Source organism: Parasteatoda tepidariorum, chromosome 10, assembly GCF_043381705.1.
Source record: "Parasteatoda tepidariorum isolate YZ-2023 chromosome 10, CAS_Ptep_4.0, whole genome shotgun sequence".
Taxonomy (NCBI): domain Eukaryota; kingdom Metazoa; phylum Arthropoda; class Arachnida; order Araneae; family Theridiidae; genus Parasteatoda; species Parasteatoda tepidariorum.
In genome coordinates this window covers 81,577,921-81,590,389 of record NC_092213.1, presented here as the reverse complement: position 1 = coordinate 81,590,389, position 12,469 = coordinate 81,577,921, and the positions used below count along the sequence as shown (strand labels likewise).

Here is a 12,469-nt window from a genome sequence, read left to right as displayed (position 1 = left end):
TATACAAAGACCAGGGTTTCTAAAAACTCAAATCTTTTACCCGTCCCCGATTACGGCTTGTCCAACAATGTACCCGTCCTCCTTTGAAACTAACCCGTCGCTTCTAAATAAATGAAAATATAATTTTCTCTCATTTATTACAAACATTTATATAAATTGCACAATGAATTGTTACTAGGATTACATTATATAGTAATAAAAGAAATACTAGGTTACTAATAGTAACCTATAGTATTTCTTTTATGAAATCATTTATTTCTTTGACGAAATAATTTAAATGACAAACGTCAAGTTATCTGGAATGTCAATTTATTCGAGGGTACTGTATTTTTTAAATGAACCAAATATGACGTTTGCCAGTTCCACAATCAAGCCAATGATTTACAGAGGTTTCTGCACAGAAATCTGAAGGAGGTTTTCCATTTAGGTAGATGTTCATAAATGCGTTTAACGCTTCTTGATTAAAGCCAGTAAGTAATGTGTTTTTTTGTAAGTTCATTGCTGAAAAGCCCCTTTCAACCGCTGTAGTACTCCCAGACAGAGAAAACATCAATTCCACCATGCGCACAGTATGTTGCTGTATTTCGAGATTAGAGGGTCATTTTAGAAGTGAGGTGCTAGACTCTTGTAAGATAACAAAAATTGAAAATGTATCACGAACATTAACGGGAAAATGGCCGTCCGTGCGGACGTCGGATTCGAGAAATTTGTTGTCCACCTTGAATTTTTGACCGCCGAGGACGGGCGGACGGGTGGTTTTTCGAGCCCTGACAAAGACTAATATTAAACTTTCTTCATTTTCCCGAGATAATTTGTTATTGTAAACTGGTAGTAAATGAAAAAAATATTTGCTCATAAAAAAATTAAAATTTCAACTTAGAGCTTGTGTATTATGTTTTGTTTTAGTTCCTTGTATTCATTAATAAAATAAAAAAAATATGTTGAATTTTTGAATTTTTTTCTCCAACAAAATTGGTAAGGGAAGCGGTTAATCAAGATTTACCGCTTCAAGATTAACCGCTATCATCAAGATTAACCGCTTCCCTTACCAAATTCCGCTTAACCGACGGTTGAGTCGCGATTTTTGAGTATTTCCTTAATAATATTCCTTAGTAATTCCTGAGTAATTCCTTAATAATTTTCTTAATAATAATAATTAAGTATTTCCTTAATTTCAAATAACATTTTTTTTTCTTTTACCAAGAGGTATAAACAGGCTATCTGCTACATTTTAGATTTTTAAATTCATGACTAATTCCAAGAACTTTTCATGACTTAACGAAGTTACTATATTTTCTCTGACACAACAATAAATTCAAAAAGCACTATAATTACATTCATTGAAATGATAGGTATAACCAAAACTCTTACCCTCTGCAACTTCATATTTATTGATTTTAAATTTAAAAAACAAAGTCAAGAAAGAGTTGAAGCAATAAAAAAGCTGAAAAAAATACAAAAGCAAAATTTTTTTTCCCCACAGAATTATATTCTAAAGATACTTTTCTTGTTCATCGGAAAGAAATCCTCCTGAATTTTCTGTTCTCATTTCGGAGTTAAAAAATTTCTCCAATGACTGGCTTGCTTCAGTTAGAATTTTAAATTGAAAGAATAAAAAAATAAATAACAAAAATTCTGAAATCACAGAAGTTTAAAAGATAATTCGCTCTAGAATTGATGTCTTTTCTTTAAGTTTTTGAAAGAACATCATAATTTTCAAAGAACACGATAAAAACATTTTATATTTTAATAAAATATGAGTGTGAGTGGGGATTTTGTTAGAAATTCAGATATTCGGAACACCATGAAATANTGTAACGCAAATGCGGGTTAGTTCCGTCAAGAAGTCTTCCACGAAGGCAAATTTCTCCCAGTACTTAATACAAGAGTTCCCTTGTCTTCTGGATTGGGTTCAAAACGACAAGGGTACGGAGTTGAACGTGAGTATTCGTAAACCCGAAAATTGTGTCGGCGGTTCAGTGATGGTTATTAAATAAAATAAATAAGTGTATTTAGAAATGTTCTCTAACTTTTGGTGGAAGTAAGCGTATCTCATTTTTATATCTTGTTTATACCCAAAAGTCTACTATAAACGTGTATTATTGGATACTTCGGTCAATTTTGAATCGATAAAAATCATCCAAATAACAATTTATCACTTCTTTTATTCATTTTTGATTGTTTCAGAAATTAATCCATGCAACGTTAAAAATGGTGGATGTCAGCATAAATGCACTTTCAAGAACAAAGTGCAGAACTGCTCTTGCAAGGATGGTTTTCTTTTACAATCTGATGGACGATCTTGCAAACGTAAGTCCTCAATATTCAGTAGAAAATTATTATATCTTAATCGCTTCCCTGATTATCTCGGGTATGCATACACAGTCAAACCTCGATATCTCGAACTTGAAGGGAGATGAGAAAAAATTCGAGTTATCGAAAATTCTAATTATCGAAAATCGCATGTTATCGATGGTAGAATAAAGAAAAATGCTCTTTACATACCTTATTTATTATTCCATATTTATTCTAAAAACACTTTTTACACTTTCATTTAAAAAAAAGATTTAATTGTTTTTTTTTTAGAGATGCGTAAGAAAGTTTGTCTGTAACACTTTCTAAGTGGACTATAGCTTTAAATGTCTCCTCCGACATATTCGGCTGCCTCTCAAATAAATCTCCTTACAGTGTCCACTGCAGAAACTGCTTGTGTGTTAGTAACATTGGGCGGTAAATCTTCGATTTCCTCATCCTCTTCTTCTGATAGTTCACAAGAAGCTTTCGTTTGAGCGATGATACCATTGTCATCCCACTGACTGCATCACTGTTACTGCATTATCTACGTTTACAAAGTCATGAAATTCCATGTCATCAAGCTTCGTGAATCCGGTCAATCTGTCCCAATCATTTTCGGTGTAGTTTTCAGTAGAATTAACGATACTGATTGTTTGACTACTTTCGTGATCTTTAATGAGTCCAGACTTCTTGAAGCCATTCATTATCGTAGAGAAAGACACACCATTCCATGCCACTGATGTCTTTATGTCCATTTTTTAAAAAAAGTTTATCATTATGAGAATTGGTTTTCTATTCTTAATTTTTTTTATTTTTTTGGAATAGTTTTTTATTTTCAGAAGAAAAATCTACACTATTTATGGAGAAAAAAAATTCAGGGATTAGAAAAAAAAAATTCGTGAAATCGAATTTTTTTTTAAACATTGAGTGTATAGGAAATTTGAAGGAAATTTTTTTTCCTTCGAGATATCGAAAAATTCGTGAAATCGAGGTTCGAGTTAGCGAGATTCGACTGTATTGCAAATATTTATTTTTCCGAGTAAACTCGGGCATAGTAGAATTACTATGATTTGTTTTATCACGTTTTTATTCGACCGGAAGCAAAACAAAAAATAATAATGATCTGCTGTGATTGGAAGTTTTCCAATACTTGTTTGGGAGTTTTGCTGTTTATGGAACTGCAGACGTGTTTTGTACAATTGTATATATACGATGGTTGATGCATTTACATAGAAAAAAAAAGAGTAAAAAAAAAATGGCGTTCGCGATCGAAAGTAGTGTAGATGATTTTTCAGATTATGAAGATGTGAACATATACAAAGACTCATATAAAACTTTCGTCATTTGCCCGAGAACATTTGTTATGGTAAACTGATAGTAAATGAAAAAAAATATTTTCTCATAAAACAAATTAAAATTTCAACTTAGAGCTTGTGTATTATGTTTTGTTTTAGTTCCTTGTATTCATTAATAAAATAAAAAAAAAAATGTTGAATTTTTGTATTTTTTTCTCAAAAAAAAATTGGTAAGGGAAGCGGTTAATCAAGATTTACAGCTTCAAGATTAACCGCTATCATCAAGATTAACCGCTATCACCAAGAGTAACCGCTATCATCAAGATTAACCGCTATCATCAAGATTAAACGCTAACATATTAACCGCTTCCCTCATCAAATTCCGCTTAACCGACGGTTGAGTCGCGATTTTTGAGTATTTTCTTAATAATATTTCTAGTAATTCCTGAGTAATTCCTTAATAATTTCCTTAATAATAATAATAATTGAGTATTTCCTTAATTTCAAATAACATTAAACAGGGTATCTGCTACATTTTAGATTTTTAAATTCATGACAAATTCCAAGAACTTTTCATGATTTAACGAAGTTACTATATTTTCTCTGACACAACAATAAATTTAAAAAGCATTATAATAACATTCATTAAAATGATAGGTATAACCAAAACTGTTATACTCAGCATCTTCATATTTATTGATTTTAAATTTAACAAAACAGAGTAAAGAAAGAGTTGATGCAATAAAAAAGCTGAAAAAAATACAAAAGCAAATCCCCCCGAGCATTTANCCCCCCCCCCCCGCAGAATTATATTCTAAAGATACTTTTCTTGTTCATCGGAAAGAAATCCTCCTGATTTTTCTGTTTTCATTTCGGAGTTAAAAAAATTCGCCAATGACTGGCTTGCTTCAGTTAGAATTTTAAATTGAAAGAATAAAAAATAAATAACAAACATTCTGAAATCACAGAAGTTTAAAAGATAATTCGCTCTAGAATTGATGTTTTTTTATTTCATTTTTTTGAATGAACACCCTAATTTTTAAAGAACACGATAAAAACATTTTATATTTTAATAAAATATGACTGTGAGTGGGGATTTTATTACAACTTCAGATATTCGAATCACCGTGAAATTGGGGGGGGGGGTAAATCTATTTTAAAAACTAGATTTTTCGGCGGCCTAAAGCCAAAACTTTCCATGATTTAAAAAAAAAAAAAAAATCAGANTTAAAAAAAAAAAAAAAAATCAAGACGTTTCATGACTAGTTTTGTTCAGTACCGAAATTCATGACTTTCCATGATTTCTCATGACTTTCCATGGTGGGCAGATACCCTGCATAAACGTTTGTTGTTTGCAACTAATCTACGATAATTTCTACTCAACTCCTTACAGAATTCTACAAACAATAAACAAAAGCGATTTGGCAGAAACAGGAAATAAAATAAAAATTCTCCTTTTAACAAGCTTTTCTGGAACTTATATCTAAAAGCAGGGCTTAATTTCGACAAAAAAAAAAGAGGCCATAAGCACATTACAGAGGTAGAGTTCCTAATTCTAACTTCGCTAGAAAACTGCGTGATTCAGATAATATTCTGTGATTGGTAGAGAGCCGAAATTTACTGAAAGAAAACGAAACCTTCATTTTCCTTGTAGACTTCACATGAAGTTATTAGCAAGGTATTTTTATCTGGTAGAATTTAAAAATTATTTGTATGTAGTTCTTTTTACTTTCTTTTAAATCATATTTATCGAATTCATTCTATTTATCGATTATGCGCAAATATAATGTAAAAACAATCCCACATTTTTCTAAATAGTTATTTTTAAAAATTATGAAGGCTCTACTTAACACTTGTATCTGTTATTATATGCCTCATAAACTGTTAATTTTTGGATAAAACGTAACTCTATTTTATAAGAAGTTATTTCTTGTAGAAAAGTTTGAAAAAGACTTAAAAGCAAGGTTATAATAGCAGAGATGAGCATTTGTCATTCAGAATAATGAATAATTATTCAAAATCTGAATAATGAATAAAGATTTATTCATTTGTCAGAAATATTTTGAATGAAGAATTAATCATTCATTATTCAGTATCCTTTATTCATTAGTCAAGAATAACTGAATAATTTTACTGGTCAACAGAAATGGGCACGGAATACTCTAATTGACTACGATTATGACAACTACAAATAAAAGGGTTTAATTTTTTTAATTAAAATTTTATTTAAAAATTTAAAATAATATTATCGTTTGCTTTAAAAAACTATAAGAAATTGTGTTTTATAGATTGTAGAACAAAATTTTAAAATGAATTTAAGTAACTAAACTGTTATAAACCTACTTTTTAGCACAACTAAGTATGTTACGCTGGAGTAAGTTTAAAATAACATAAAAATAAATATTCATACTTGTCTTAGTTTTATAGTTAAATTCCAAAAATAAGAAGTTTAAGAGCAAACGATGTTTTGCATCTCGTTATAGACAAAGACATATCGATTGCATTTTTCGCTGGTTATTCAAAATTTTATTCAGAAAAATTAGTCATGACTAATGAGTTTATTCATCAATCATTATTCAAAATTTTTTATACATTTGCATAATGAATAATGACTAAATTTTCATATGAGTAATCATTCAGAATAAATTTATTCTGAATAAATTTAATCTTGAATAAAATTTTCGTGAATGATACCCATCACATACCAACAATTTTCGGTACTTTGGCACAGTTTTGTGTCTCTTGGCGAGAACGAAAAGTACTTAACTAAACATTGATACCATACCTACTAAGCATTTAAAAAAAAAATCAGGCACAATTGACATTTTAAACATTTTTTCTGCATATCTAACATGTCATTTATGTCAAATAATACCTTCATGATAATTAATTACTTATAATTATTAAAGGAAGAATTTGTCTCTCACCGTTTGTGTTTTCCTAAAATTTATAGAGGAACAATTTTATCCCCCCAGCTTTTTATAAAGATAAACACCAGGGGCGGATCCAAAATTTTTCCTGGGGGGGGTCATAGATTCAAATCCCCCCCTCACAAATAATTTTTATTAAAAAAAATTTTTTTTTTGAAAGAAAAAAAAAAACTGGGGGTTTTAATGCTAGTCTTCTCATTTATTTTTTTCATAATGAACAATACATAAATCAAGTATTCAAAATCTTTAAATAATAAATGTAATGCGTTTTTTAGAAACTTTGGCAAATCTGTCAGTGATTTTTTACTACATATACTTAGAGTTTTAAAAAAAATAAACAAGACACTTGTTTCAAAATTTGTTTTATCGTTATTAAACATAGCTAAAAAAAATTCTTTCTGGCTACATATTTTAAGAATATACTTTTCAATAAAATAAAAATCATACAAATAAAATTGCATGCTTTTTATACAATAAATAAATATTTGAACAAGTTTATGAAATAAAGTAACATAAAATTAAAAAGAAATAAAATTAAATTATTAATGTTTACAATGTTAATGTTTATTACATTATTAATGTTTACAATGAAACTATGACGAATTTCGTTGTAATATTTTGGATTATGATTCTTGAAACAGTGAAGAACATAATCAGATGGTAAAAAAATCGATTTTTCCGACCTACCTAGGTGCATATGCCTCCTTAAATAATTTTTAAGATATTTTTTATTTCTTTTGTAAACTATTAAAAAAATTATTATTTTTATTTTATTTTTCAAATATTTTTTCTTTTGGGGGGGGGGGTCATGACCCCCTGCTGGATCCGCCCCTGGCTAAAAGTAAATTTTAGTCCTCCTGAAAGTGAACAAAATGATTTGCTTCGCTCTCTCTCTTTTTTTTTTTTACAACGCCATTGCAAGATATTCTATTTTTGTTTCCTTGTTGAGAGTGATAAGAAAAATTCTAATTAATATTTACGACTTCCCCGTCATTCGGTATTCAGTTTGTACTAGTAAGAACGAGTATTGGTATACAGAGTACAATGTATAATGAAAAAACAGTGCTAGTTTTATTATATTATTTAGTTTTTTATTTTATTTAAAAAGGCTTTAAAATTCTTGAAAATCATTATTTTTCTTTCGTCAAGGATATATTTTGAGAGGTAGTTTTATGGGTGAAAACTTTTATACTTCAGTGTTTAAATTCAGTCTTGAAAAATTTTTTTTACACTTTTTAAATGTCAAAGTATAGTATTTTTTAAATATTAAAATTTGTTTAAAGTTAAATTTAGCTCTATTTATAACAATAAACCTAAAAAGTTTTTGTAATTTTTATCATTGTTTTCGCAAGCGTTTTTTGATTTAACTTAAAATATTCTTTTCAAAGGTGAGTTGGTTTTCATTCCTTTCTCTCAAATTCGTTAAATCACGACATTCGCTAAATAGAGGTTCTTTAAATCGGGTTTCTCTGAGCAAATGAATAGGAGGACGGAACACTGAAGGCTCCCCCCCCCCCCCACGGGCNGAAGAGAAATTGTAATTTGCAGCGCCACGAGTGGAGGAGAAACAAGCTTCTATTTTGGAGATTAGCCAGAGCAGGAGATTCCAAGCTGCGTAGTGAAATTCGGAGAAAACGTGACCTTCTTGCTCTTGAGCTCATTGAAGCAATGGCAGCTGCACGGAATTTATTTACTTTTTTGCGCCACTCTCCTCTCTTGAACAAAACTCAGTCCAATATTTTAACAAAAAATGTCAGAAGTATCTTTTGGTCTCCCGTACATAATCTGGAGGATGCGAGAAAAACCGACAAGCGCGTGAAATGCACTTTAATCCCAGGCGACGGCGTTGGTCCCGAACTTTGCCAGTCAGTCAAGGATGTTTTTCAGGCTATTAGTGTTCCCGTAGAATTCGAAGAGTTGTTCTTGAGCGAGGTTCACCAATCTATGAGCGTTTCTGTCGAAGAGGTGATGCAATCTGTTAAAAAAAACGGAGTAGCCCTGAAAGGTACCTTGCAGTCTCCATTCAGCACCCACACCGGTGAATTGCAAACACTCAACATGAAGATCAGAAAGGACTTGGATTTATTCGCCAATGTCGTCCACGTTCGAACTTTTCCCGGAGTAAAAACTCGGCACAGTAACCTGGACTTTGTGATTATTCGGGAGCAGACGGAAGGGGAGTACAGCGCTCTGGAGCATGAAAGTGTTCCTGGAGTTATCGAGTGCCTCAAAATCGTCACCCAAGAGCGGTCTGCAAAAATCGCCAAGTTTGCTTTCGACTACGCCACCAAGAGGGGTCGCAAGAAGGTGACCGCTGTCCACAAAGCGAACATCATGAAGCTTGGGGACGGTCTCTTCCTCCGATGCTGCGAGGAGGTCTCCAAGCTCTATCCCCAAATCGAATTCTCCAACATGATCATTGACAACACCTGCATGCAACTCGTGTCCCACCCCGAGCAGTTCGACGTGATGGTCATGCCCAATCTTTACGGGAACATCATAGACAACCTGGCTGCGGGCATAGTGGGGGGAGCCGGTCTGGTGCCTGGTGCGAGTTACAGTTCGGAGTGCGTCATACACGAGCCGGGTGCTCGTCACACGTTTGGAGAAGCGGTGGGCAAGAACATTGCCAACCCAACGGCCATGCTGTTCTGCGCCGTGGGAATGCTGCGACACGTCAACCTCGTATATTATGCAAACATCGTAGCGGAGGCTGTCGAGAACGTATTGAAGGAAGGTAAAGTGAGAACGAGAGATTTGGGAGGATACTCTAGCACAACAGATTTTACTCAGGCAGTGATTGAACATCTGCCGCATTAACATCATCTTCTATAGATAGTGAATGTAGGAGGCTTTTTTGTGATATATCAAATACTCCTTCTAGAAGAACTTTATTGTGAATAGTTTAGAATGACTAAAAAGTATTGTATCATCTGGTTTTCATGCCAAAGGGTATTTGTGATTATAATTTTCCTTTCCCATTTTTACAAAGTTTATTATAAAGTCTATGTATGAGAAATTTCTATGTTATCAGTTTTTGGTCTATTTTCTCACTCTTTTAGTAATATCGAGATTTTGGGTTCTGTGCAGAGTTAAACATAATTTTAAGTTTTATATGTTGACCCATAAACCCTGTGGCAGAATCGTGGCGACATTGTTGCAGAACGTTACAGAGTTCTTGCAGAAAGATTTCTCTTTTGAAAAGTGAAAATGAAAATGACTCTTCTTTTCTAGAGAAATTTACGCATAATATTTGAATCACTCATTTAGATAATCACTTTCTGATCTTTTTTTAAGCAATTGCTGCTATGGATTTCATGATTTTTAATTACCTATTATTTTTTTATTGTGATGATTATTTACAAATGAAAAGGAGTTAATTTGTACGTTCCACCCCCTTTCAAAATTCAATAATATCACCCATAATATTGGAGTGAAAAATTATTACATGTTCAGTTAAAAACAAATTATATAGTTTTTTTTTTGTAAACACAGTTCTTTTGTTACTTTAAACTGTTAACATACATGCTTGTTATCATTAAAAGTATCTTGCAGAAAGATATTAGTGCTAGAGAGGTTTGTCACAGATAGCTAAAAAAAAATCTGCCACGGGGCCCATAAATGTGTCTCGAGTTTATTTTAAACATTGTAGGTAATTCTGTGCTATTGTTAGAACACCGTAGCACATTTTTTGTCAAAACTTTGTTTATCTGTTATTGAGAACTATTAAAAAAATTGCCACACTTTTATCGAAACTGGCGATGATTCGTTAATTGTGGTAATGGTGTCGTACTTCGAAATTTCTCTAAAAATGAAATGAAGGGCTAGGTACTTTTTCATTTTTGAATGGCCCTCATTTTGCTTAATTTACCCACCTTCTCATTACATCTAGCTAGATAAGTGTTCTTCAAAATGGAATAAAATATACAAATAAATATCATAAAAGTATTTTATAATAACTTAGACTAAAAATAATTTAATAGTAATTAGGGTAATTTGAAGTGCAATCTCTTTATCTTAAAAGAAGAATACAAAATTTTTTGAAAAAAAGGGGAAGGAAAAAGATTTTTTTCTCTGCGAAAGGTCAGACAAGATTGACCTCTTATCTAAAAACTTTGCCTGATAAAGTGTGATTATGGCTTTATGGTTGTTTCCCTTGAAACAGGTAAGCACCTTTTATTTGTATGCAAAGTAATGACCTGGATACGTACTTTCCAAATAGAGTTGCATAAGTGAGAAATTGCTGAAAATGAAGATCTCCGACAGCTTTTTCATTTTATTTATTTTTGTAACCTGAACAAAACGGAGATTCAACAAAAAATTAAATAAATAATAATTTTTTCTAAGGAATAGAGGAATTTATTTTTTCTCCCTCATTCCAAGAGCTAATGACTAAGTAATCCTCATATTTGGAAAGTGTTATTTTTCTCAGATAAAACAGTTTTTTTTTTACTTAATTTTTTCTGACTTTTAAACAGTGTAAATGTTTAACGTCAAACTTTGATTGTGAGAGATATTGCGGTATTTACGCTAACTACCTTCGCCAAATGTTTTTTTTATTTTTTACTTTTCATAAACTTAGCAACGACAAAAATACTAATAAAAATGAAAGCAATGTTTTGGGTTTTATTCCAGGGTGCGTACAGACTCCTTGGAAATAAAAAAAAGTCTCCAAGGAGTACTTGGAACTACTTAGATTTTTAAATTAGTCCTTAGAAACTCCTTAGATTATTGTGTTGCATAGATGAACTTACTAAGTACGCTGATGAATTTACTGTCCAAGCAGGGAAACTAATGATATGACATAGCTGTCAAAATCTAATAATTTAAGAAGAACTTTAAAAGAAAAAAAATTTAAATGCAAGAATTAGAAGAAAAAAAATAATAGCAAATAATTTTAATTTTACATGTTACAAGCAAACTTAAATAATAATTTAGTTACTGTGATTTTTTTTTTTTGTATAAAATGTCTTAGATTTTCTTATGTACTCAAATTTAAAAATATAAGATTGGTAGGTTTTTATGTTAATCTGTAACATCTGTGCTTTAACAAGATTTATTAAAATATTTGAAATTGGAAAATGTATTTATGTGTCAAAGTGATAACTTATTTTTCTTGATGAAGTTCGACCAAGTCAAAATTTATTTCAGAAGGGCTAGAAAGAAATAAGTAAACTATACATTTTTGCGAGTTCCTTATAATAACTGCTTTTTAATTTTTTAAAAAAAAAACTGTCTAGTTATCTTTTACACAAAGTTTTTTAATTTTTGATAAGTCCTTAAAACCTTGAACTCCTTGGATTTCTTCTTCTGATCTCTGTATGAACACTGTATTCTCATAGAGAATTTTCTGTGTTGCAAATTGTTTTTTTTTTTTTTTTTGTACTAGTCAGGTACGTCTGTGCAATCCATTGTTTTTATCACCTCTTGTTTATTCTATTTATTTTGTATGTGCTGTGTATATAATTGAATATTAAATAAATACCCACAAAATTTATATGTTTTGTGATATTTATTTATTCCTAATATTCTTGCACCTTACAGTGCTGAATACATGAACACTTATCTGTTTCAGAACAGGGCTGACGTTTTTAACCCTGTCGCATTGAAAATCTAAAAGATTGTATTTATATAAATATTTATTCAACAAATTTGGGGCCATTAGGCATTTGTACCATTCTTATACAATTTATCATGCATAAAAGAAATATCTTTAAATAAAAAACTTAAACATAAAGTTTCATCATATAAAATTTTATGCAAGATTTACATAATAAATATTAAATATAAGAAGTTTTTTTCTTTTAATTGAAGTCTCTTAATATTTTTGTTTTGATACATTTCTATAACCATGCAATTAGTAATACATTATAGATATTGACAAATGTATTTGTGGGTTATTTTCTCAATTCATTGACTTTTATGTCCTTGAGCTTAATTTCTGATTAA

At 30.9% G+C, this 12,469-nt stretch overlaps 2 protein-coding genes across 2 annotated transcripts in view; both read left to right on the top strand.

Annotated features, from left to right (window-relative positions):
• The window catches only part of LOC107451551 (multiple epidermal growth factor-like domains protein 6), a 221,065-nt gene that overhangs the window by 142,824 nt on the left and 65,772 nt on the right, over window positions 1-12,469 (top strand). Inside the window, exon 12 of the mRNA XM_071187042.1 lies at window positions 2,188-2,310. Coding sequence (XP_071043143.1) covers window positions 2,188-2,310 — 123 coding nt within the window. The remainder of the gene's footprint in view (window positions 1-2,187; window positions 2,311-12,469) is intronic.
• LOC122268398 (isocitrate dehydrogenase [NAD] subunit beta, mitochondrial) lies at window positions 8,053-12,017 on the top strand. The gene has a single exon (XM_043054000.2). The coding sequence runs from the start codon at window positions 8,189-8,191 to the stop codon at window positions 9,338-9,340; it is 1,152 nt and encodes a 383-aa protein (XP_042909934.1). The 5' UTR covers window positions 8,053-8,188; the 3' UTR covers window positions 9,341-12,017.